This window comes from Oxyura jamaicensis, chromosome 2 (assembly GCF_011077185.1).
Source record: "Oxyura jamaicensis isolate SHBP4307 breed ruddy duck chromosome 2, BPBGC_Ojam_1.0, whole genome shotgun sequence".
Lineage (NCBI taxonomy): Eukaryota > Metazoa > Chordata > Aves > Anseriformes > Anatidae > Oxyura > Oxyura jamaicensis.
Window position 1 is genome coordinate 57,319,893 of NC_048894.1, and position 27,244 is coordinate 57,347,136.

Below are 27,244 nucleotides of genomic sequence, written 5' to 3' on the forward strand. Positions count from 1 at the left end.
TCTTTCTTTCTTTCTTTCTTTCTTTCTTTCTTTCTTTCTTTCTTTCTCTTTCTTTCCTTCTTTCCTTCCTTCTTTCCTTCTTTCTTTCCTTCTCTTCCTTCCTTCTCTTCCTTCCTTCCTTCCTTCCTTCCTTCCTTCCTTCCTTCCTTCCTGCCTTCCTTCCTTCCTTCCTTCCTTCCTTCCTTCCTTCCTTCCTTCCTTCCTTCCTTCCTTCCTTCCTTCCTTCCTTCCTTCCTTCCTTCCTTCCTTCCTTTTTTAAAACAGTTTAATGTTGACTCCTTATTCATCCTCAGCATCTTGTTAACTGGCCTTATGCCTCTCTTCTGTGTTCAGCTCTAACCCTCCAGGTTTCAGGTTTTTCCCCTTTATGTCCCTCCAGAATGCACTACTGGAGAGCAGCTCCCATTATCTCTCTCTTTCATTGTGTTTTCTTGCTTGGTATCTATTTTATTGTATACATTTATTGCAGTATGTTTGGACTGGAAACACTTGGATAAGTCATTTTCTTTATGCTTTCATGAAGTGCCAGCAGGCTACCTGAGCACGCATAGCATCTATCAGCATTTTTCTTGATACTGTTCACATGCTTTTGAGCTTGCAAGCTTTTGACTAAGGATTTTAGTGTGTTATAGTCTCAGATATGGTAGCGTTAGGCATACAAGTTGTTTGCAATCAGGCTTCTATTCATTTGACTTATGAGATGTGACAGAGAACAACTACTATGGTGTTAAGTCTTTCCTCAGCAACAAGTGTTGGAGTGAGGGGGTGTTTAACCACTACTATTAAAATGCTTTCTTATAACAGAAGACATCTGGATCAAAACAGAAGGTTTAACCTATATGGATGAAATATTCTTAAAAATATCTTCTGACATTTTCTTCTTATTGCTGAACTTGGAAATTGATTTTATTTCCTGGCATGACAGACAAAATGAAGAAAAAAAATCAATAATGATGATTGATCAATGTTTTTCAAAACTGACTTAATAAGATAAAAATCAATGCAGCTGTATTATTTGCCATTATTTTATCACCAGTAACATTCAAACATGGTAATATTTGATTCTTAAGTTAAAATGTGAAAATATTTCAATTACCTCCTGCAGAGACAAAACACTTGAGCAGGGCAAGGGATTTATTTAGTCAAACTTTGGTTTTCCTTTTTAATCCTAATTTTGGAACTTTGAGTTCTGCAGAAACTGAACAAAGTTTTATATTTTAAGTGTCAGTATATAATTGTTCCTTTAATCACAGAGATTTAAATAGAACAAATTAATACTTGTATTTGCAAATTACAAGTTCTGAACCTCCTTTTCTCCTGCAAATAAGATTTCCATGTTCTGTGGTTGAAAGATCTGTACTTGCAAACTCCAAGATAAGCTTGGGCACCTAATTTCCCATGTGGCAGACTTGCAGTGCTTTGTCTTTAGAGCCTTACTGGACAAATACATTAGCTGTTAATCTTTTTTGGCAAAAATTGGAAGTTCATTTGTTTTGTTTGTCTGTTTTTTCCCAATGATCATTTCCATTTTCTGTCCCCACGGTCCCCAATAATAATTAGGTCCTTTGCTGATTTATTTTAAATAAATAAAAGTCTTAAAATCTGTCTTGCGTAATAACAGTAACCCAATCCCCAAGCAATGAGTTTGGCTTAACAGCTGAGAGGGTTTGTTTGTTTGTTTGTTTGTTTGTTTACAAAAATAATGTGCATTTTAATATTTTAATTCCTGCCTACCTGCTGGCTTCAATTTAGCCCTTTGGGCTCCTAGTTTGAAATTACTATTACTGTTGAGGGCTAGGAACTGGCCTTATTAGGGAAGAAAGTCAAGATTCTCACATAATCATGAGGAAGTGTGAAATGGCATTTTAGGCAAGTATCAAATATTGAAAGATTCTTAATACAATCCTGGATATTGGCAAGCCTCTGATAATGGCATCTTCTGTTTTAAATATTTATTTCTTGAGAACAGAAAGACAGATTTCTACATAAATTTCTTATAGATACTGGTTCAGTTTAGTAAACTGGGCCAAAATGTCAGAAAATGAAAAATGCAAAGTGAATAGGTAGGCACAGTTTTGAGTAATACAGAGCTTGATTAGGTTCTCTGTCAGGCCAGTTACTTTTACCTCTCTTTTTAATAGATGAAAGCAGTGAGTTTTCTCCTCAGATAACCCTGAGCAGCAGCAATATGTACATTCATCAAGGACAGTCCCACTCCTTTGTTCTCTCCTTCATCGGCAGCATCGTTATAGACAATATCTGTGATTGCCTCATGAGAGAGCTTGCACTCCTACCTCTCCTCTCCTTTTCCTCCTTTCTTCATACAGCTAGGAAGTAGCATGGCATATTGCACAGCTAAAAGGTTATCAAGCCTGAATTTGTTACACCTCTGAATTTGGCAGGCAAGCATTCACAACCACTATAGGAATACATGGCTCATCACCACATGAAGCTGGACACCCTGAGAAGATAGATGATATTGGATTGGTTTTCATGTTGCCCCTGAAAACAATCAAACAGGCGTAAGCTATGCAATCCAATACTCCCTAATTGACAGCTTTTCCAAGGTTCATTTGTTAACTGAGAGCATGACATGTATTGAAGTTGTTTCTTCATAATGCATTTGGCATTAACAGGAGAATCTGTCAAACACCTCAGATATCAGCATCTCAGTAATAAGATACTTTGCCTCCAGTCTTGACTTTCTAACTAGTGACTTTACATTTGCAGAGGCATTTTGAAGGAGACTATGAGAGGACAGACAGGACACAAAGAAAAAAGTTTAAGTACATTCCCCAAATTAAAATCTGTGAGAAAGTATTGTTGCTGTTTTGGACGTTTATGAGATTTATCCTTCAACTGTTTATTTTTTCTTTTGTTATAAACCTTGGTTTCTTGCTTAGTAACATACTCACTGAATAATGCATTGGGGTTCAGAGGTTGTTTTTTTTATTATTATTTTGGTAGATTAAAAAATAGATCTGATATTATTTGTAGCGATTAAGAATTTGTGTACGAAAGACATGCTCAAGGATTTAACTTGCCTGTGGATCCACAAGAGAATAAAATCCCAAAGAAACCCGTATTTCTAAAGAAACTTAACCTTCCTCCAGATGAAGCTCACGTTTGTTTGAAAGAATGAATTACCTATGCAGAAAAGACCAGAGGATGATTTTTCCACTGATCTTGTCACTTTTTTTCATTTGCTGTTGTAGCTAGTCATAATAAACAAATTAGTTTCTTAAAATAAAAACTGTGCCAGGAGTCTGAAATTTAGCTTTTTCTCTCCATTCTGTGGAAGATTTCCACTATCTGCTCTTCACTGTGTCTGTTTATAAGCTGATATCTGGAAGATGTTCACCTGGGGTCTTTGAGTACTTTGCAAAAGCTTGGCCACAAACCTGTTGTCATTAATAGCTGCCATTTCTCATATGTGCCATAATGATGGATACAAGTTGAATTTCCCTTAGGTGTAAAAAAAAAAATGTGTCTTAACTTCACTTGGCTGTTATTACTCCATGTAACCGTGTTACTCTGCACTGATCTGTGGCCTTTCTGCGTTGCAGGGCAAGCACGAGCTGCGAGTGGACACAGGACTGGAAGGTGCCTGGTGCGGCCTCATCCCCATCGGGAACCCCTGTGACAGTGTCACCACCACCGGCCTCAGGTGGAACCTCAGTAAGTCTGGTGCCTCCTGGGTGGTGGGTTTGTTGTCACAGCTGCACGCCTCTGCACCGCTGGATGACCCGGCCTTTACGCCAGCCTCGCTGGTGCCAAAGGGTTTTGGGTGTTTGCAAGGCAGAGCATGGCACTGGATCCCTGCCAGGCCATTTGTTTCTAGAAGTGAATATATATATATATATATATATAAAAGTGATTTATATTTAAAACAGAGATATTGCAGGCAGAAATGTGTTTTCCATTTGAGAGTCACTCTGCTGTTTTAATAGAGCATTTGTTGGGGTCATGATACATTACCATCTTGATACATTGCCCTCCAGGGAGGGGAAGCTGCAGGAGCCTAACTCCTAGTTAAAAGCCCTGAAGTTAAAACAGACAAATAATAACGTGATACAGATTATTAAAGCCACGTCACTTCCACGGAGATGTATATTGTCTTTTTTTCAGCTCTGAATAATTACATCTTTTTCTTTTTTGGAATGAGTCCAGAGGAGGGCCACGAGGCTGATCAGAGGGCTGGAGCACCCCTCCTATGAACAGAGGCTGAGGGAGTCGGGGTTGTTCAGCCTGGAGAAGAATAGGCCCCAGGGAGGCCTTAGAGTGCCCTGCCAGTACCTAAAGGGGGCTACAGGAATGCTGGGAGGGACTCTTTGTCAGGGACTATAGTGACAGAACAAGGGGGAATGGCTTTAAACTAAAAGAGGGTTTAGATTATATACTTGGAATAAAATCTTCACTGTGAGGGTGTCGAGGCACTGGCACAGGTTGCCCAGAGAAGCCCCATCCCTGGAGATGTTCAAGGCCAGGCTGGATGGGGCTTTGGGCAACCTGGTCTGGTGGGAGATTCCCTGCCCATGGCCGGGGGCTTGGAACAAGGTGATCTTCAAGGTCCCTTCCAACCCAAACCATTCTGTGATTCTATGGTACTTTTTCTCATTCTAAAGTAGGAAAAGCATGTTTGGTCTGGAACTGGGACATCTATCTATAGAGAAAGGAAGTTTCTTGACAAACAAACAACAACAACAAAAAAAGATGTAATCATCCACCTGCTCTCTCTTCCCACACTGAGTCATTCAGCCTGTATATACTGAAGAAAATGGTATTTTATTTATTTATTTATTAGAACTTAAGGGAAGCAAAGCAGTAATTTTCATGCTCTGATCTTGCAGTCTGCTGTAATGGCCAGACTTTAGAGATATTATTCCATGTAGAAAGTGTAGAAAGGACACGTGGTTGTCAGTTTGCCGAGCATTGCCCCTGTTGGCAGATGATTAATCTGAGGTTTACCCACTGTGCTGGCCAGCAGCCTGTGTGCTAATCTGGGGAGTGTCTTGTTCCACGGAGGATTTGAGTATGTGAAATTAAGCAGTATGATGAAAGATACAAATATGGCATTAATTTCAGGATATGAGAGACTTGCCAGATGGAGGGATGGAGAGCTGTCTGGCTAGTGATATTTTTATTCTCTTAAACTGGATTGTGAGAGCTAAATGTATGGTGTAAGGGACAGTTCTCTTAAGTTGATAAAGTCAAATATTTTCATTTGTGCTGATAAGTACAGTTGACAAGTAAGTTACTGAATCTTCATCTGCTTCTCTCCTATTATGCAATGAATTTTATGCCCTGTTGCACTGAGGGGCTACCCATTTCTCAGTGAATTTTCTGCCCTGCAGAGTGAGGTGAAAGAAGCTCAAACCAGCCTTAGATTAATGAAGAGAACATCTTTGAAGCTTTTATCACTCTGTAAAAGGCTGTGGGTCAAAATGTGGTGGACTCGGTGAGGCTACAGTCCTTTCTTGGGGTTTTAATTGATTAGTTTAAAAACGAGTTGTTTTTTAGATACATCAGGTTTTTTTGGAGTTTAATGTCATAAATTTAATCAGTTTTACAAGGGGGTGATTAGAAAGATGGTAATTTTAAAGATGGTCTGTCTGCTATCACAAGTTACATGGCTTTGTTACTCCTGACGTTATGATTTGCCTTCATCTGTTGAAACTAAATGTCACCCTATACCAAAATAAGAGATTTTTGTTCTTTCAAACAAAGTTTTTCACACGTCCTTAACAAGAAAGGGTTTACTAGTCTACCTGTACCAGTTTGAGGGGCGCACAAGGTGCAGTGGTAAAAAGCTGTAATAGTTCATATCTAGGATTGGCTTGAGAAGTCAGTTTCTTCAATGTTTAGCATTCTAATTATGCTGTATTAGACTTCTTGGTTTCCTAAGAGGCATAGCTAGATACAGACCTACTGGGATTTTTATTACACTTAATTCAGTCTTTCTTTTTTTCTGGAAGACAAATAAAAGTATTTAAGTGACTGTTGTTTTGTGCTAACACCACCATCCCTTCTTCTCCCAGTCATTGTTGTTCTCCATCACTTAGAGGAAACCTCAGACATTTACTGTGTTTTCCCTAGTGATATGTACACTGCATCCTGTTACAGGCTATACTTTCAGACTCAGTATTTGTGGTTCTCATAGGTCGTAAGTGAAGGAATTATTTCTCTGCATTATCATCACAGATAAATAAAACCAAAAATAATCTGGTATTCTTTGAATATATTTAATCTATCTGAGACACCAAAGCCATTACAACCTGAAATTGATCTTGTTCCCAGGTGACTGGAGCTAAACTTTACTCATCCAAATACAAATTTTGAATCAGGTTACTGTTCAGATATTGATGAAACAAATAGAAGTGGAGTTGCATCCTCAAAAGGGAAACCAATGTATCAAATAGAGCATGTCATTAATTGTGACTCGGATTTTTTTTCCTAGTAAATAAGCCTTATAGTCAGATAATGTAAGCTTGATATTAGCTTTCATTGTGTTCCTGGCTTTCCTGCTGCCTTCTGCTATTACTTATAAAATTGTTAGTCCTCCTATAATTTGCAATGGAGAGAAGTGAAGGCTCATCTGGCGAGAAAAGGGAATGAGAAGACACTGAAGTCTGACCTGGATATCTGTACTGATGCTGATGTCTGGGAGCAGCAGTGCTTTCCCTGTTTGCTTATTAATGACATTTTTATGACACACTTTCCTAAACCTCAGTGAATAAAGTGATTTGGTTATAAATTCATATTTTGGTGTGTAAATCATGGAAGAAATTTTCAATCCAAACATGATATGACAAGCCTTTTTCCCCATTTTGTCATGAAATTAATAGAACGTGATCTAACAAATTATTTTATTTTTAAAAAACTAATTTTTGAGTCCTCAAAATATTTTTAAGTTCCTTGGTTGTAAACTATTTTCAGAATTTTGGTTAAGTCTGCACAGTCGAAAATTGATAGGGTAGGTGTGAGGGAAGCCCTCATTTTTGCAAGCAATAATTTCCAGCAACTCAAAATTCAAATAACACTGCAGTGAAAGAAAGAGCTGGCTTTGCATCAAGGTTTTTAATGTTTAACAAAGATTTCTCTCTGAGCATATCTGGATTACTCTGCTGATTAAAATGTGTAAAACCTTCAAGGGGTAGTCAAACGTTATCTGTGTCTAATCTACAGGTGCTGTCATGAGACTTCATAGCATCTGAATAGATAAAGACAAGGATAAATGCCTAAGACAGAAGCTATAGTGGGGTTGCAAGTAGGATACCGAGGCTCTCACTTCAATGACTGAAATAGATAAACCTGAAATCTGTAAATTATTCTGCCAGCTCAGAAACTAACGCACTTGATGTCTTGATTATACTTCTAATATTGCAGAATTCAGTATTTTTGTGTTTCTGTGCAAGGATGCAACATGTATGCATGCTTTTATGCATGCTTGTCGTAGTTGGCAAAAACAGAACATTTGTTTGTTTTAGTTCTCATCTTATGGGTGAAAGAACTTGGAGAATAAAGTGGAAAATTGATTAGATAAAATATTTTTATCCATACTTACTATACTGTGCAGCACACATTCAGAACACATTATAAACATATTCTTTCCACTCCCAAAGGGATACAGATCTCTTCTCTATTAAAATCTGATTTACAGCACAGGAATCAGATAATGCTTTATCTGGTTTGACTCACCTGGCTGCTTGCTGATAACAGCTCCCATGCCTAACAAATAAAAAAAGAAAAATCCAATAATGCCAGAATTACCCAGCATTCTTATTTAGGTCCTCAGTGGTGCTTTCATGGAACTTGAATGAGAATGAAGGTAGAAGTCAGCTGCACTGTTCACCGTAGAAGAGGTTGGAGGGTAATGGTAGACTTTTCTCAGAAATGGTTCCTTTTCTAGTAAATTACTGTAGAAAATAATCTTGCCAGCTAATTTACTCTTCATCCCTCTGGCCTTTGATATGCTGTATGTCATGTCTGTACTGAAAATATCAGCATATAGATATATATAAATGTGTGTGTATGTGATTGTGCTTTCCAGATAATTTTCATGCAAATTGGCTTCTTTAGGCAGAAAGTTAAATTGCTGTAAAATGCTGCCATTCAAAAGAATGCCAGTCATTTCACTTCAAATGGCAATAGGAATAACAACAGGAGCAAGACCTTCTTCCTCTAACTGTAGCAGCAGAGCATCCACTGACAACTAACTTCACAGGTAGAAAAACAGGATTCAAAATCCTTTTGATGCTGTTTACATTGTTAGTAGAAGTGAAATATTTGCACTGTTTTTTTTCACTACATTGGGGTTGTGTTGACATTGGGCATTGCAGATGGGACAAACAGGTTGCAAAAGCAGTGGGTTTTTATGTTTTAGGAGAAATGCAGAGACTAAAAGATGAAAGAAGAGAAGTAACTCCCTAAGAAAAAAAAAAGTCAGAGGGTGAGGGACAATTCTGGAAAACGCAGTAAATTAAGATGAACATCTATGCATCTAGCAAAGCTGTTTCTGTAAGCACTCTAACCTGTTTCATAACTGAAATAGTCTATAAGGCACACTTTGCTGCCCCAGTTCATTCTGAGTAAGGCAAACTAAGCAGCACTTGCAGAAGGAGATCCATTTTCACCGGCAAAGTAAAAAAGCTTCACAGCTGAATTCTCCACTGTTCCCCTCTGCTTTCCTGTCCTTCCCTCTCTTCTCATTCTTCACTGGTAGAAGACTTCTCAGTCCATCAACTGGGATCTGTCTGCAGAGCTTTGATGATTTATCTTTTCCCTATTCATTGCAGCGCTAAGAACCTGGGTAGTGCAGAGTGACAGAAGTGACGCTGCTGCTCCCAAAGCTTTGGGCGTTTTTGACCTTTTGCAAGCTATTTGCCTGCAGGAGTGCTGCTGTCTGCCTTCCAGGGTCACATCATTTATTACAAGGCAAGGCCTGCTGAAATACTTTTCCAACAAAGCAGATGTTCTTATGGTGGCAGCCTGGCATCCCACTGGGTTACTGCAAGTCAGCAAAGGCAACAGTGATGGCATTGCTTAGCATTGCATGAAATGATTTTGAACCAAAAAGATCATTTGGCATACGTTAAAGGAGCGATGAACACAGAGCTCAGTTGGGCTCAGCCCCTAAAGCTGTTGTTGCATTTTTTTCCTGGACAGCAGCTCAAACCTTGGTCAAACTTTGGCAAGGGACTTGAGGTGAAGATCTCCTGAGGTTCTTCCTGTCACACTTTCAGTCCATTTCCATAGATTTCAACAAATGTTTGGAGTTAGTGGGAGGGAGATTTGGTTCCAGCTCTTCTGTAGCAGGGTCCTGGCATTCAGTTTGGAAAGGCAGTTTTAACATGATAAACCTGCGTGCTCTTCCAGATCACACTGTTCGGAGACATTACTGATGTAGGAGTCCACTTACAGAAAGATTCATGAGTACTCTGGATCTGAACAGAAACCAGCATTAAGGTTAGCCTGGCCTTCTTTAAAAGGACATGGGAGTGTATATGTGATCCTTCCATAGAACAGTGCCAGGCAGTAATTGCCAGGAAGGGAATGGAATATATATATATATAAAAAAAAAAAAAGCGTTCTCCATCATAGCTGTGTACAAAGCAGATGGCTGTCCACAGCCTCAGACCATCCTGAAGTAAACTCAAGGCACTTATTTATCTCTAGCTATGTTGCCATGGCACACTGCAACTGCACAATTTAATTTCATCATTAATAATAAAGGTGAAAAGATTGTCAAGGGAGCAAAACACTTTTTTTTTTTTTTTTTCCCTTGCATCCCCTCTTTTACTTCAGTCCCTTCTGCTAATGGAAATGTGATCTGGAGGTATGAAACAATAGGTGCACTGGCTCAGCCTCATTTTGGTACAGATAGTCCTCATCTCTTCAGTTGCAGCTGATTAGTAAGGATACTAAAGTCGCATGAAAATCAGAAAACCTGCTGCTGCTAAAGGGTAGGAACTGTAAACACTAAGCACCTTGCTGGGGAAGAGAGAGCTCTGCAGGGAGCTACCATTTAGATTGATGTGAATGCACAGTAATTCTATGGATTTCAGTGGTGGCTCTGAAATCTCATCAGTGGCTGCAGAAGCAGAATTGGTCCAAGAAAGAGACCTTTGAGTTTATACTAAAGGCGTTTAATTCTAAAGGCATTCTCATCAGTCAACCTGCCCATATGGATATTGGGAAATCATCTCATTTGGACAATTGCAGAGGCAAAGCTGAAACATCATGGTGTATTTGAATGAAAGTCAGTGAAAAATTGGCCAGAGTGCAGATGCTCATTTGTCATATCCCTTGCAAATATGCTTTAATTGTTTTCATATTTAAATGCCCAGAATCAGCCATAATGAATGTAAATGTCACATTGCCGAGAGATTCCCAAACACAAGAAAGCTCTCTGAGGCATGTGGTGAGTTATTGCCAGTTCCCAATGTTCTCTGCAGAACTGCAAAAGGGCAAGAACCAGTAGGAGGAGAAATCAATCATGTCTGGCATCTCCTAGAGTTTTAAAAGTATATTTTAAAAAATGGGATGTGTTTGTTTGTGGTGGCTCAGTTAACAAACAAATGTGATACTTGGATTTTTGGGGGGTTGTTCAAGTAATTAGCAGAACTGACTCCTGCTTTCCAATTTAGTAGATAGTGTATGTGATTTATCTCTTCTCCCCAAAAACATGACACTGGGGAAAATCATCTGCAGTGATCTGTTCCAGTTCCTTAATGACAAGCAGTTCTATTCCCTCTTATATACCTCAATTCTTCATTCGCTGCACCTTTTACAAATACATCACACGCTGTTTCTGTTTTTTGTTTTTTGTTTTCTGTTTTTTTATATTTACAGATACATCACACGCCTTTTTCTCTACCAGTTTTTGTCACTAGATGTTTGTGGAAAAGAAGAAGAGGTAGATTTTTCCTTGCAGTGGTATGAAGTTCTGGAGAGGATGGAAGTATGGTGGATGCCATCACTGACTGTTGAATATTTGAAAAAAGTTATGTTTTGGCTGTGAGTTGTTTATGGCATCCCAATGTGTAATTAATCAGCCAGTAACAACTAACTGTAATCAGTGTGTTCTGGAACTATTAATTTTAGATGTACTTACCAATTACAGACCACTAAGCAAATCTGTTTTTCCAGGTGAGCTGGAAAATACAAATTTCTAATAAATACATACGTGTCTTGCTGCAGCATCTCTTGGGCCATGCATATACATGGGGGAATCAGGGCAACAACAGGAAGGGAACAAGAAAAGAAAAACAGAGAGGGAAAACCAGGATATGCTGGGAGATCACATCTGGGAGTAGAGACATGTTTTGGAGAGAAGGAAGGACAGATAACATCAAAATATGGGAAGATATGAACACAGAGATTGAGAAAATAACAACAGGGGTGTTTTAAGTAGACAGTTGACATACTCACTTTTGAAACCCTGAATTGAGGACAGCATTTCTCAGTCTTGTTATTTTTCTGCTGTAGCAATCCCTCTTTTTCCACAGCTGTCCAGGGATAACAACCTACTTCTGCTGTCCACAAGATTTGCTGGGTATTGATCCAATGATGAGAGATGGCATTAGTCATTTGACTCAAAAACAAGAAGGAAAACTTTCTCTCACTTGTGCTCTTAGGGCTACCAATTCAAGAGTTGTCTATAATTTTACTATAAGCAAGTGCACTATCAACACGTGTGTCAGAAGTTTGTTTTTCACAGCACGTGAGTGGAGCGCTCAGCACCCTGACATTCCTGAGAGCTCTGCCTTGGTCCTGCAAAGCACAGGATACTCAGAAATTAAACCCATGGCCTCATCTCCAAGACACCCACAGTTGTCATTAATTTGTGCCTTTGCTCTGGAGCATTTGAGCAGGTGCAATGGCATTATCAGTTCTGTTGTACTGAAAACCACAGAGAAGTCTGTGAGCATTTTAATATGCACACCTTCAATGCTGTTTAAATCTATGCAGTAAATAAGGCATAAAGCCCTATAATGAATCAGGGCTCAAAATGTGTCAGTTCAGCAAACACTGTTTACTGAAAGAGTCTGGCCCACTTGGTTAATGTGAGTGCATAAGTAAAGGATGAATGCTGAAGAACCTGAATTAAAATTTCACAGACAAACTTTAATTCTGGCGTCTGATAAGTCCCAAGTCTGTGACTTTGCAATCTTGACATTTCTTAAGAATCATCTTCTGTGTGCATGTGAGTCCATGAACTAACTATTAACAGGTAAGTGTGTAGCGTGTCACCTCGTATCAATGCAAGTCTAGGTCAGTATGAGGTAACTGTGTTTGCTGTGTTTTAATATTTCGAAGCTTTATGTTGTATTTAATAAATTATTGATAAAACCACTGACACCTTTCAAACAAGTCCAAATATTCTTAATGTATTTTATGTCGGTGGTGGTACATGTCATAAAACAAATAGTAAATCCAAGTAATTGGGGGTGGAATAGAGTTCAAGAGATCCTATAGTCCTTATAGATTTTTCTGTGACAGGTTCCTGTCAAAAAAAGCTTTGTCTTTTATAAGCTTTCAGTGTTGGAGGTTCCTTCATAACAGCTTCCTCATAAGTCTGCTCCAATTAGGATTTTTTTTTTCCTTTCTGTATTCTACAAATACAGTATGTGATGAATATATTCTCATGCTGTTAAGCATTAGAACACAGCGTTTATAATCTAATTGCCAATAAGAAATCTCAGAATTGTACGTTTAGGTTTCCCAAGCAAAAGGCATTACTCTATAATTTACACAGGCACCAGCAATACCACTGTATCACTGCTGATTGGCATGCCACTTAATGATGCTGTTTGTAAGACAATTTTCTAATCAGCTGCGTGAACACTCATCAGGAGCTTGCTTCTTGATTTAAAGCAAAGGAGTTGGAAAGAACGATATGGTTTGTTTTGCTTATAGAAACAGAGGGGGAAAAAATTATAAAGAGAAATATTGGAGGGTTTTTTTCCATTGTAGAAAGCATAGATAGAGCTTAAGAACATAATTACAGAAAGCTTTGATGTCATGAATCTGGATTAAGTACTGAAAACAATGTAGAATTAAAAAATTGTGTCATTAATGAATCAGTATTCTTCAGGTCATTTCTTTAGTGTATTTTGAAATCTGGCGATGGTAGCTTAAAATTTAAAATTCTGTTTTTTATCAGATTTTATATTTCCAGTCATCATTTAATAGTAATAATAATAATTACAGGGTTTGCTATTGAAGGTAGTCTTTTCAATCTAGTCAGTTGAAGATGAAGCATGGTCAGTTTTGCATTTGTTTTACATGTCAAATTTTAAATTTCATTCCAAGAAATTTAGCCAACCCTCCATCCCACCCCCTTCCCCCCCCCACACACACACAAACACACAAAAAACGATGCTTTCTTCCTGTGTATTTCATTATTTTGTTCTGTAACAAACAGAAAATTTTTAAATTAAAAAAAAAAAATTAACACACATGTAAGGTGCATCAAGCATGTCTGGCATGGAGGCAATCAATCATGTGATTTAAGACGTTTTAACCTTTAACCCCTGTAGTAAAGTGTTTCACTCTGGGGTCAGCAGCATAAGGAAAACATAGGCCTGTTGGAGCAGGTTCAGAGGTGGGCCACAAGGATGCTCAGAGGGCTGGAGCACCTCTCCAATGAAGAAAGGCTGAGGGAGTTGAGTTTCTTTTGCCTGGAGAAGAGAAGGAAGGCCCCAGGGAAACTGTACAGTGGCCTTCAGTACTTAAAGGGGGCCTACAGGAAGGCTGGGGAGGGACCCCTTGTGAAGGAATGTAGTGACAGAACAAGGGGGAATGGTTTTAATGTAAAAGAGGGTAGGTTTAGGTTAGATATTTGGAATAAATTCTTCACTCAGAGGGTGGTGAAGCACTGGCACAGGTTGCCCAGAGAAGCTGTGGATGCCCCATCCCTGGAAGTGCTCAAGGCCAGGCTGGATAGGGCTTTGGGCAACCTGGTCTGGTGGGAAGTGTCCCTGCCCATGGCAGGTGGTTGGAACTAGATGATCTTTAAGGTCCTTTCCAACCCAACCCATTCTGTGAATAAGATGAGCTTCAGCTGACCTCTGCAGTTTATTAACAGCTTTGATACAAACAAGTATCTCTTCAAATTTTATCCCCCAAATAATTATTATAAAACCCTTACATGCTTACCTTATCTTCTTTTAGTCTTTATATCCAATGTATATTGAAGAATTCATGTTTTATGAAATCACTACAGCTTAAAACCAAGCTTGTGGAATTAATGGAAAAAATACACACCGTCTTTAATAATAGTATGGTAATCTGGAAGTATCTCTGTCCTTTTCCTTCACTAAACTAGGGTAACTGAACCCCCTAACTTATCAGAAGACTTAGCCTTCCATGTATTTTCACACATGTGACTGGTTCCATGAAATATAAGGGGATTATTCAGTGTGTGAAGCTAAACATGGGCAGAAGTACTTCCTACAAGTCAAACTTTGCAGCGGGAGATATAACCTTCAAAAATGCCTGAAGTGGCTTTTCTATATGTAAAATAAGGTGATAGCAACTTTAATCTCAGTCTCCAGGGTTAGCTGTCAGTGCTGGTTCCCGTTTGAATATCTCTTACTCTCTAACGCTATAAAACTTTCTTTTCTAGCTCTGCATATTTTTATGTATTACTGATTGGCTGTAGTAATTTACATGAATTCCTCCCGATTTTGCTGTCTGGGCAAAGTATGAAGACATGGAAAGACAAATGACTTTCAAATATTTCTTGCATGTGGCTCCTTTACCTGTAGTTCAACAGATGTGGTTTCCTACCAATACAGCTGTCAGATCCATGCAGCTAGTAAATCTTTCATGAAAAAATTCTGGAAGAAAAGGGTTCTGGATACGTACCACAGGTTTTTAAACAGTCGTAAATTTTTCATTGGAATTGCTAAAAGCACCAGAATATGGTAATATGGTAAGTCTGCAGAGTTGTAAGAGAACAAGACACTCAGGACTGCATGAATCAACCATCAACCACTGTGGATGTGAATTTGTTTTTTTTTGTTTGTTTGTTTGTTTGTTTCTTTTTACAGTGCTAAAAACGTACCATACTCTTGTGGCTTTGTCTGCCATACGTAGAGCAAGATTTTCAATCCAGATTAAAATTCAGTCCAGACTGACTGTTTATACAAACAATGCAAGAAACTCACTAGAGAGCAGGGAAAATTTTCATCATGTCACGAACTGGAATGAAATATTAACATCAACACAATCTTAGTTGTAGAAGAATAATTTGGTATCATTCCTTTTTATGTTAAAACACAAAGGGTTGATGTGTTTACCTTGTAACATTCCAACAGCCTGCAAACAGTTTTTTGATAACTGCAGATCAACACTGGCAGTACTCTGAAAGACAGCTTTTTGTTGGGAGCATATGTAGAGATTTGTATTGTTCATTTGCAGCATACACTAGGAAGGCAGTTTGGTTCTTCAGAAACTGCATGTGCCACTTGCTCTATCATGCAGGTTTATGTTACCCTACGTGCTTATGTTAGTATAGTTCTACAAAAGACCTGAAATGTTTAAGACTTAGATTTTTGGGACCTCTCCTGCTGGCAATTAATTTTACATCTCAGATACCTCAGGCAAACATTGTTGTCAGTGAATCTTGAGATTAACTTGTATTCCTTTTAATGCTACTGGAATTACTTTAGTGTCCCAGCTGAATTCCTGAATAATTTTACTAGCTATTGTGAAATAATTTTTTTTCCATTTTATGCCATCTTCTAACTTGCCAGGATAATGAATCACATGCTGTTTGTCAATCTTGGTTTTGCACCAGTGTTTCCAGAATTTCTCTAACAGTTTTGTGGCATAACTCCTCTGATGCCATTTTCAACAAATTCTTCAGAAGTTCCTAATAATGAAGACAGCCTTTAAAAAAAAAAAAAAAAAAAAAAAAAAAAAAAAGTTAATAGTTACCATGGCACACAGCACCACTTGCTGACTCAGTGGGTAGCACAACAGGCTGGGGACCAGCAGCAGGGATGGAACACATCATTAGCTCTCATTAGTCTGCTCTGTCTCTTCTCTTATTGTTTGTCTTGTTAACTCTTTGGGGCAGGGGCTGTCTATTACTCTGCCTCCGTACAGTGCACCTTGTCATGCCCAGTAGTTCTGTACTTCAAGAATAAAGATGATTTATTGCAATTAGGAGATAACTTGTGGAGTTGCAGTTGAAAGATAATACCATGAAAAGATTACTGATTTTAAATAAATATATATTCTGTATTGTGTTAGAGGCTGCATTTGGGTTATTATCCTCAGAAACTGTACTGTGGAAAGAGAAGAAAATCATTGTTTAACATACAGTGCCATCTACAGAATAGGTTGTGCAGCCTGCACTCCTTACATAATGTGGATTCTTTTGTTTGTTATTTTGGTTGGGTCTTTTTTTGTCACAGCACAGTTGACATTCATAGCCGGAGAGTGTTTAGCGGATGTCTGCAGAATTGGAGCATGAGGATGTGGAGCTTGTGCGTCAAGAGGTTCGAGAGCCTGGAGGGCTGACGGAGCACCCTTGCTGAAGTGCGGGGCTGCGGTTCCTGCTCTCTCAACTGCTGCTCCTGCAGAAGTCAATTCTGTCCCCCACGATACCCAAATTGCTGCTGTAATCTCCAGCGTCTGTAGGCCAGGCTTGCCCAGCAGCACCCATTACTGAATTTCTCTTATAAGCTTAGACTGTTGTGGGTTTTGTTTTGTTTAGGCAACTATCTAAGAATGCTGCAAAGAGGTCATCTGATGTTTTTCCTTAATCACACGCTGTAGAGAAGCCTGGTAAGTAGAGAAGTGGGTCTAATGAGGTTCAACAAGTTCAAGTGCAAGGTACTGCACCTAGGTCAGGGCAATCCCAGACATGAGCACAGACTGGGAGAAGAACTCACTGAGAGCAGCCCTGCAGAGGGGGACTTGGGAATTCTGGTGGATGAAAAGCTCGACAGGAGCCAGCAGTGCGAGCTTGCAGCCCAGAGGGCCAACTGCAGGGAGGTGATTGTCCCCCTCTGCTCTGCCCTCATGAGGCCCCACTTGGAGTGCTACATCCAGGTCTGGGGCCCCCAGCACAAGAAGGATGTGGAGCTGTTAGAGCGAATCCACAGGAGGACCATGAAGTTGATCAGAGGGCTGGAGCACCTCTCCTGTGAAGAAAGGCCGGGAGAGCTGGAGATGTTCAGCCTGGAGAAGAGAAGGCTCTGGGGAGACCTCACTGCAGCTTTCAATACCTAAAGGGGGCTTATAAAAAGATGGAGAGTGATTTTCTTGCTCAATCAGATAAAGACAGGACAAGGGGCAATGGTTTTAATGTAAAAGAGGGTAGGATTTAGATTAGAGGTTAAGAGGAAATTCTTCACTTTGAGGGTGGTGAGGCACTGGCAAAGGTTGCCCAGAGAAGCTGTGGATGCCCCATCCCTGGAGGTGTTCAAGGACAGGCTAGATGGGGCCTTGGTCAACCTGTTCTGGTGGGAGGTGTCCTTGCCCATGGCAGGTGGTTGGAACTAGATCCTTTCCAACCCAAACTGTGATTCTGTGAAGCAGTTGCGTGTTTGTGTGGTTGGCTGGTGGGAATCACAGTTTCAGTGTTGCGAGGAGAGTTGGATTGAACCCCCCAAAACTTTAGAATGCTCTTCAGACAAACATCCATTTTGGTGTAGGAAGTTGGATATTATTGTATTTTAAGAAAAAGACAGAAGAAGTGAAAGAATATACAAATATCATTCCTTCCACCTTCAACAATGCATTTTTTTTTTGTCATACATCAAATTAAGTTATTGTAGGCACTGCAGAACAAACCATTTTCTGTCCTTTTTGGTATAGCTTTTGAACGTTGAAAGTTACCTGACCTTTAAGCTCTCAGTACTTCAGGACCAGTGTTTGTCATCTTCAGATCAGTGGGAATGAAAAAGAGAAATGGGAAGGGAGGGCTGAGAATGAATTCTGACATCCAGGACAGGTAGGAAATAATTTTCTGGCAGGTGATCTTGCAGAGGAGAAGGGGAGAGAAAAAAGACAGGAGGTTGGGTCTTGTGTGTTTTTGTTGTTGGTACTGGTGATGGGTTTTGTTTTTTTGTTATAGTTAGATGTGAGATACAGTGTATTTAAAGTAGCAGAGGAGATAGACTAAGAAGCTAAGTGTCTGAGACAGCTGAAGTTGCGCATTAAATTGGGTTTATGAGACTACTCTGCTATTTCTCACCTGCACTGTCACAGTCAGTACATGTGAGTGTGTAGGTGAGTGGGGGTGTATGTAAATAATAATTCCTCTTTATTTAATATACATTAAACCTGAAAAGGGACAGAAATATGAGTTAGCAGAGTGCTACAAAATGTGAAGGTAATTATGCAGTAGTTATCCTCAACATTTCCATCTTTAAAGTGGTTTTGAACTGCTTAAGTGCAGCAGTTACTGCAGACTGTGATTAGATAAATGGATGCAAATGGTAATTGTAACTGATGAATGATTGATGATGGCTTTATATGTTTATCATTATATACTGCTGTAAACACTTTCTTCCTCAGCAAGGATGGGGTCTGTTGGCAAGACGATGATGTATTGAATATGAATTCAAACGGTAATATTTTAAAGAGTATACAGGGCCAATATTGTAGGCTGGGATAACCACAGAGCTGTTACCTGAATGAACGTTGCCATTAATATCAAAGGGCTCGGCACCAAGCTTCTTCCAGCTGAGTTTCAGAGCCTACACACACATGCAGCAGGGAGGGAGTTTGAAAGTGCACATGGAGAGGCTGAGCAGTGCCGAGTGATGGCTTAGGGTGGGGAAGTCCCATAGATCCACTACCCCCAAGAAAAGATGCTGTTTCTCTTCATTCTTGCATCACTCTTAAACAGTTCTTGCCTCTTTTTTCGACTTTCCAGAGTCCTGTCCCCTCACAATAATGTCAGCCTTTGTAACTCCTGCCCCATAGATCAGTAATGTCTGCAAGACACTAACAGTGCAGTATTTGAGCGCCATTGTACCGAATGTTTATAGAGCCACATTGTAAGTACCATTTTGGGCAGAACAAGTACATTTGGATAATTGGAAGTGGATGGGAACAAGATGATAAACAAGTAGGTTGCTAGAAAAACAGGGTGGGATAAGAGGCTCATGTAATCTGAATGACGCTATAATTCTATTTGATTTGTCACCTGCCATTTGCTAATTATTAATCACAGCAACAACATTTAGTAGTGAGATTAAATTAAAGGGATTTTTATTGCAGCAGCTTGAGTTTAATATCAGCACTTTGTGTATCATACAATGCAAAAAGTAACCTGTGGTAATTAAATTACAGGGTAAGTCTTCATTCTGCATAAATTGTTCTATTCTATTCACTGAGGAAAAAATAAGCAGGATATCGCCAAAGAAAAGCCCCTGATCATTAGCAGCTCCTGTTCCCTGCTCTGTTTCTTTTACATCACTTCACCTGCAGCGCTGAAATCCTTTAGTTTTCCTATGGCATTGTAGACCTGACAATGAACTTGCTGGCTTTTCTGTCATGTGCCTGCCCTTGGGCTTGTATGAAAGAAGTGAATTAGGTTCTGTTTTGTTGACCTTTTAGATGCAAGTGAAATGGTAGTTCTGTTTGCTTACACATCAAGTGCTGCCAGTCTATTGTCAGCATTAACCTTTGTTGAGCACCCTGATGAGATTGTTACCCTAGCACCAGCAACACAGATGCCAGAGTGAATTGAGAAGGGATAAATTGGAGGTACCATGCAAAACAGCTCAGCTAAAGACATTCCTCTCCTGCAATGGAGAAAAGGTATTTTATATATATTTCAGCACTTAGCTGGTCTGTGAGTCCTGTAATTTGCTTAGCCAAACAGAACTTCAAAACAGATGGTTTCTAAATTTGGGGAAAATAACCATTTCAGTATTTTCTGCCTGTGCAGTCTGCAGTTATGCTTTAGTACTGAAATTATTTGAAAATTAAACCAGAAAATAAAAATGGGATCTTTACCAACTGAATACTAATTTCAGGAACATACAATTTTTAGTATGTGCTAGGTTTTCATCTGTACATTTAGCCTAAGATTTGTTTGTGCTCTGATTTAGTGTTTCTTGCATAAACACTACCACATCAGTCAGTCACCAGTGTATTTAGCTCCCAGCTGCATCTGCTAACAAAAGGGTTCACAGAAGAGGAAGTGGAGAAACATAAGGAAATAATTCATTGCACTTGTATAGCACCTGCCATCAGCACTCTATATAGATGCTTTACAAAAACTAAGTGCATTACCTAATCTGGAATACATTTTTGTAGTGAGAAAATACAATATTCCCATTCTCTTCATTGAAGAAATTGAATTACAGAGCATTTGTCTTACCTGAGATAAATGAAGCTAATCAAAAGGTAGGAATACTGGTATTCTGGGTTCTGGCTTGGTTTTTATAATGATAGGAGTTAATTAGGATAAAATAATTTTTTTGTTGGTTGGTTGTGTTTTGTTTTGTTTTAATGTATTTAATATTATTGTACATAGTTGCTATTTTCAAAGTGTATCTAGTAAAATTATATTTACAGATGCTGCCTTTCTCTTAGAACGTTTGGCCAACTGTTGGTTGTTTGCTGTGTCCATCTCTGAACATAAAGAGGTTGCATAGGTGGGAATTTTAGAGCTATGGCTTGTTTGGTTGAAGTCTGCTCCCCCAAGCAAGCACACTGCGCGATCCATGACTGGAGTCCTCTATGTAACATGGAGCTCAGCTGTGGAACTCACTGCCACAGGATGCTGTGTGAACCAGAAATATAAATGGAGTTAAGAAAAAAAAAAAAATAATTGACAAAATTACGATCCTGTAAACAGTGATACAGTCTCTATCTCAAGAAATACCTAAGGTACAGATGTTTGTCCTTTGAGGAAGGGTGTGCTGTGGGAAATACTGCTCCACATTGCCCTGTTTTAAAGTTCTTTCCTAAGTATCCATTATCAACGGTTACCTGATGCTCCTATCTCAGTATCCCACTAGGATAAATCCTTGGATTGACAGCAGTGGCTGCTTTTGTGCTCTTTTGACCCCTAGAGTCTGTAGCTTTTTGTCCTCCAGAGAAGGTGTATTTTCTTCCTTTTGGCCTCCTCTTCACAGCTGTTTTTTCCTCTGCCCAGATTAGGGGTGCATCATTTCAGTTAAAATTGTCCTTTGTTTTGACAGAGGACTACAACTATATGCCCTTCTTCAGAAGGCATTCCCTAGCACAATGAATTGCCTGTACCATGGCAATAATATGTGTTTATCTCTGTTGAAAAGATCTAACCTGCCACATTATTATTTTTTTTTTTTTAACATCTCTAGCCTCTTTCTGCTAGTGCAGTATTGGGCAGCTGTAAAATACAACCTTGGATTGCTTGCTGAACTGTCAAACTCAGTTGGCAATTGAGAGTCTGCCTCAGCATTTTAATGGACTTCAGCTGCAAAGATTTCATGGGAGGACTTTTGCTCCTTTACTTGAAAACTTGATTTCTAGTTGTGGTTTCTAAAGGTGGCATTGCAGATCTGCAGGTGTTAGGAAGTGGGTTTATGGGCCCAAAGCATGGAGTGTCAAGCAGAGAACAAGTCAGCTTCCCTTTTTCTCCCCTGAGTTTTCAGAATTTTTAGCAGAACTGATATAATTATAGATTCTCCTTCGCAGACTGGGAAGTAAATGCACTTAGTGTAAAAAGATACGCAGCTACAAGGTGACCTAAATCTTGAGCCATAGGAGTCCAGGTATACATAACTGAAAATAATATCCATTATGCCTTGGGAAGTCTACCTTTCATTAACTACTCTTGTTAAACTGTGTTTGCTGACCACAAGTGGATTCTTAACAGTTCACCTGACAGGTGGAAACTCTTTACCACTTTCCTTAAGCCCTCTTTGAGAAATAACTCAGTTCTCTTCAAATTGAGCCTGTTTGTATCTTCTCTGATTTACATGATCTCAGCTGGCTCAGAGGGTATGCTTTAGCACTGGATATAGTCACGAACAAGGCTTATGTCTAGCCCATGTTGCTTTTTAGAGTTGTAATTTTTATGTAAATCAGTTTTAGGACTGAAAGAGCAGATTAGATGTTCGGTGGGTACCTTCTTGGCATGTAGCATCACTGGCTTGAAAGGTAAAACTACTGTATAATAGCCTCTTGATGGTGCTTTCTAAAGGCTGTAATGTCTCTTTATTTTGCTGTAGATATACTAGCAGCTGGCAGGAGCATAAGGTTGCAGAATTCTTACTGCAGCCATTCTAACTCCAGCTTTTATGCTGCTACATAACATTTATATACAGGGTGATGGAAAAGGAAGGTGAGTGAAGCAGATTTGCACATTCTAGTAACAGACTCCAACGTTGACGGGTTATATTTTATTCTGGAAGAAATGCCACTTTTGGGGCTTTGTTCGATGTCATAATTTTCTGCTTGAGTGATCATTCTTGTGATCGTTGGCCTGTTGTATAGTAACCAAAATTTCAGGAACCTGTTTGTCTTGAACTGCATTGTCGTGAGTTCACATCTAAATCTATCAAGTATTTCAAGTTTGAATTTAGAAAGGTAATTGAATTTATGCATAGGAAGCAAAATGTATTATTTTTTACATCTCTGTAAGGTGCTGGTATTTTAACACCTTTCTTCCAAGGAAAGTCAGGTGGACAATATCCACATATTTAGCCATCACCATTCAAGAGAAAACCTTCTACTCCCTTCCATTTGATTTTCAGATGAGTGCTTTGACTAAAGCATTGCAGAGCTAATGTTGAAAACAAAAAGCAAAGAGTATGGCATTGTGAATTTTTCCCATATGCAGAAGATAGGTAGTTTGGACATCAGTTTTTCTTTTTTCCTTTTTTTTCCCCCTTGGGTCTGGGACCTATGCAGCCTTTACTCTTCAAGAAGAGACAGAAGGAAAAAAAAAAAAAGATGGAAACTCATGATGTAGATGGAAGACATGTTTGTAAGTGTAGACAGGTCTTAAATATATATGGGATGAGGGGTTCAGACTATCAGAGGTACTCGTTTATAAAACAATCAGAGGAATCTACTTTCAGGAAATTAACATTAAATTTTGCTTGCAGTAACTCATGCCTTTCTTTTGCTTGCACCTCCTAACTCAGGCAGAAAGCTTGTTTCCCAAAATTTAACTCCTGAAGGTAAATACCTGGGGATCCCAGATGACCCGCAGGGAGACCCAGATTGACCTCAAGGAGGTATGGTCTCTAGTCAAAAAGTGGTGCTTCTGATTTAACTTTTCCTTTTTGTAATGTTATTTCCTGTTGCAAATGTTGTGCCATCTACATCACAGACTTGCCTGTTCTATATGCTTCAGTAGCCTAAATTGCTGTTTCCTCAGTGTTTAGGTATAAGCAATTGGAAGAGAAACAGCCCATGACTTGAAAGTTACAGACACTGACAATTGTCAGTCCTGTGTCCTGGGCAGAAAGGTAGAGAAATGACAGATCCTTCAAGGCAGGAAGGATCCTTCTCCTGCTGTTCCTAGCAGGAGAGTGAAGAGTCCTAAGCATCAGGAACAGAGTTCCTCGTGCTGAGAGATTGATGCATAATGAGTTAAGTGAAGTAACTTCCCATGTTATTGTATTGGGTTTATGTTGCAAGGGTTTGGTAGTGGGGGGCCACAGGGGTGGCCTCTGTGAGAAGAGTCCAGTAGCTTCCACATTTCAGATCAGAGCCAGCTCCAGCCGGCTCCAGTGGGACCCCGTGGAGAGGCCCCTGGTGGAGCAGGCTGTCCCCCTGCAGCCCACGGGTCCCACATGGAGCAGATCTCCACACTGCAGCCCATGGAGGAGCCCCCGGTGGAGCAGGAGGATGTGGCCTGGAGGAGGCTGCGGCCCATGGAGAGCCCCCGCAGGAGCAGGCCCCGGGCCGGAGCTGCAGCCCGTGGAGAGGAGCCCACGCAGGAGCAGGGGGTCTGGGGGGAGCTGCCACCCATGGGGGACCCGTGCTGGAGCAGTTTGCTCCTGGGGGATGGACCCTGTGGTATGGAGCCATGTGGGAGCAGGTCTTGAAGAGCTGCTGCCTGTGGGCAGCCCCTGCAGGATCAGTTCGGGAAGGACGGCATCCCCTGGGAGGGACCCCACGGGGAGCAGGGGCAGAGAGTGACCGTGAGGGAGCAGCGGAGACGAAACGTGAGGGACTGACTGCAGCCCCCATTCCCCTGTGCTGCTCAGGCAGAGGAGGTGGAAGAGGGTGGGTGGGAGGAAAGCGGTTTTAGTTTGCTTCAGGTTTCTCACTTCTCTGGCTTGTTAATAATAGGTAATAAATTAATCTCCCTATGCTGAGACTGTTTTTCCTGTGATTATAACTGTTGAGCGATCTCTCTGTCCTTATCTCAACCAATCATCTCTTTTTCATTGTATTTTCTCCCCCTTTCCCTTTGAGGAGGGAGAGTGAGAGAGCGGTTGTGGTGGAGCTCAGCTGCCCAGCGGAGTAAAACCACCACAGTTATAAATTGAAAATCTGATGGGAATGCTCCTGTCTGATGTTGAAGCTGATGGTGAAGCTCCTGTCCCCTAATCAGTTGTTCAGCTAATGTATGGCAGTAGCAGAAAACTTCCAAGCTGCTGCTGATAGTTCTTCTTCAGAATAAAAATCATCCTATTGCTTGAAAATGCAGTGTTTTGTCTTGGAAAGAAAAATGCATTGAATTGTGGTACTTAGTATTTTAGACCTTCTGCCTTGTCAGATCAACTTTGCTGGAGGTAGTAGGAGCTGATTCAAATATATAGTTTCTGCCATAGCCTAGAGATGACACTTTAGTCTCCACTGTCACTAATCTGGCTGGGAATGACAATCACAGTGATAATTACATGGGAGCTCCAAATTCTCAGAGGCAAAGCAAAGTAGATTTTTCTCCATAGAGAATTTGCTTCCTGAACAACCAAAAGCAGTAAATCAAATCCTTCAGTGTCTAACTGATGCAGGTCGCCTGATACAATTGCATGACATTTTATATCAAAGCAAAGCTAATTATTAGTAAAATTGTATTGCTTTGCATGTTTTAGTTTTGGAACGCATACATATTCATTATTCTGTCTGCTCTTGAAAGACTTAGCAGTTGGTTATTACAGTTAGATAATTACTAAATACATCTTGTTCTTCTGGAACTTGGATGAAATGCAGACTCAGTAGCCAGCAGGGAATACTCAGCAAAACTGAACAGTGCTAAATCAAAAAGTGATGAGAAAGTGCTGCTTTCTGCAATGCACAATTTCACTTTGCAGTACATTGGACTGAGATAGTATCAGGTTTTGTTTAGTATTGGTTGTAACATTTTCTTCACGGAGAGGATGGTCAAGCATTGGAAGGGGCTTACCAGGGGGATGGTGGAGTCTTCATCCAAGGAGGTATTCAAGAGATGTGTGCTCATAGCACTAAGGGACATGGTTTAGTGATGGGACTCAATAGGTCAGGTTGAGAGTTGGGCTTGAAGATCTTTCCAATCAAGGTGATTGTATGTAGCTACCTTGTGAGCTCCTGGGCAGTATCATGATATGGTGCCTGATTGCCTTGTCCTTGGCTGCATGTAATGTAATAACATACAACATGCAGTGCTCACTGCAGATGTAAACCATCGTGGGTGCTCTTCATGTGAGGAAGGTAGAATATCCAAAAGAGCAGATAATTAACTTGTTTGAATAATGGAACCGTTATAGTTAAAACTGAAAAGACACAAACGCTTCTTTGGTGTATTTGTGTATTTCCCTGTATATTGTCAGTCCTTGGGGGTTAGGAGAATATTTTCTTGGTACTAGCTGTTTCAGAACTGCCTAGATTAGGGGGAACTGCTTGTTAGCTTTGAATTTGGTTGGGAAGTTACCAAAACTGCAACTAGGAAAAAAGAGACTGTTAATGAGATCGGTGTGCCTTTTTCCATGGTTACTCCTGGTTCGGGTTTGAGGCTTGTTTGTCTAAGTTTATGCAGTATGTTACCAGCTTTTGGTTGAATATGTTGGGGTTTTTTTAAGCCCCAAATGAGTAAATGCATTTGCAAGCATAGGTGCAGTGAAATGTTGCCTATTAAAAACTGAACTCATAAAAACCTGTTCTAAAAGTAATAGACAATCAGCATCTTCTTTTAGAGAGGAAAATCAATTTGAACAGAAACAACTCTGAATATAATTAAACATTGTAACTCTGGTTTATATGTGTTTAATAGGTATAATAATACTTACCTACAGTATCTCACAGGAGCCTTTTGAAGTTTAATTAATTAGTGTTTATAAAAACATGTTGAAATGCTAAGACGAGAAGAAACTCCAAGTGCATTGTATTGTTGCTGTTGTTTTATGAGGATACTGGAGAAAAACCTGGTACTTTTAGAGATCCAGAATGCTTTTTAGCATTCTATCATAATTTTGCATTCATATAAAGTTAGTTTTTTTCTGCTTTCCATTTTTTTTTCTTTCTATAATCAACACAAGGCTGTTGTTTTCTTAAAACCCAAAATATGTATTTAAAGCAACTTTGAATGTCAGTAAATAGTATTCCTTTTCTAGATCTTTTCTGTTTTAATTTCATTTGGAATAATCAATTATAAATCAGAAGTGCTTAAATAATTTACACACAGCCAATCTCAAATTACAAAACAAACTCAACCTGTGTGGTATGGTAGTATTCAGGGCAGCTTCTCGACTACTTGGAAGACTGTTAAAAGTCATGTGGTAGATCTCAGTAAAATATATTTCCTAATTGCAGAAAATGATCCCATCAGCATGTTAGTTTTTAAAAGGAAGTTCTGCAGGAAAAATAAACAGCTGCAGAGCCTCAGTCTTCAGTAGGAATAGAGATCTGGGGGGATCTCAAAAAGGATGGCATCACAGATGGATCATTAGGTGTTTTAAATAAAACTGTTAATCATCTCTGAAATTAGACCACATTTTTAGCTAACTGAAGAGTCTAAAACCCTTTTCTAAATATGTAGGGAACAGGGGCAGAGATGTCAAACAAACTGGCCTACAAGAAGAGAAATATTTCTGAATTGTGTTGGGTGGACTGTTCTGGGGAAGATGCTCATTTTACTTTGCATTCACGTTTGTGATGAAATATTTTTAAATCCAGGAAATGCTTATTGAGGTATGCAAATATTTTAGAAGCTTTTTTCCCTTATGAAAAAGGAAAATATATGTATATATATATATATATACTGAAAAAGGCAATACTGAAAGGGTTATATTGAAAGTTATTGTTTCCTAGGCTAAGGTACTGCTACTCTTTTTTTTCTTCTTCTTTC

At 39.6% G+C, this 27,244-nt stretch overlaps 1 protein-coding gene and 1 long non-coding RNA gene across 7 annotated transcripts in view; both read left to right on the plus strand.

Annotated features, from left to right (window-relative positions):
• Positions 1-27,244, plus strand: part of TPK1 (thiamin pyrophosphokinase 1) — a 311,693-nt gene that overhangs the window by 243,612 nt on the left and 40,837 nt on the right. For 4 of the 6 annotated variants that reach the window (XM_035317536.1, XM_035317539.1, XM_035317538.1 and 1 more), the window contains one exon: positions 3,567-3,678. In XM_035317536.1, the coding sequence (XP_035173427.1) occupies positions 3,567-3,678 (112 nt within the window). Of the gene's footprint in view, positions 1-3,566; positions 3,679-7,185; positions 7,759-12,119; positions 12,233-27,244 lie in introns of those variants that run through there. The other 2 variants (XR_004748195.1, XM_035317537.1) reach the window with 2 other exon arrangements.
• On the plus strand, positions 20,194-22,078 carry LOC118161855. The gene is made up of 3 exons (XR_004748196.1): positions 20,194-20,379; positions 20,569-20,630; positions 21,658-22,078. It is a non-coding gene; the product is annotated as an uncharacterized LOC118161855 (long non-coding RNA).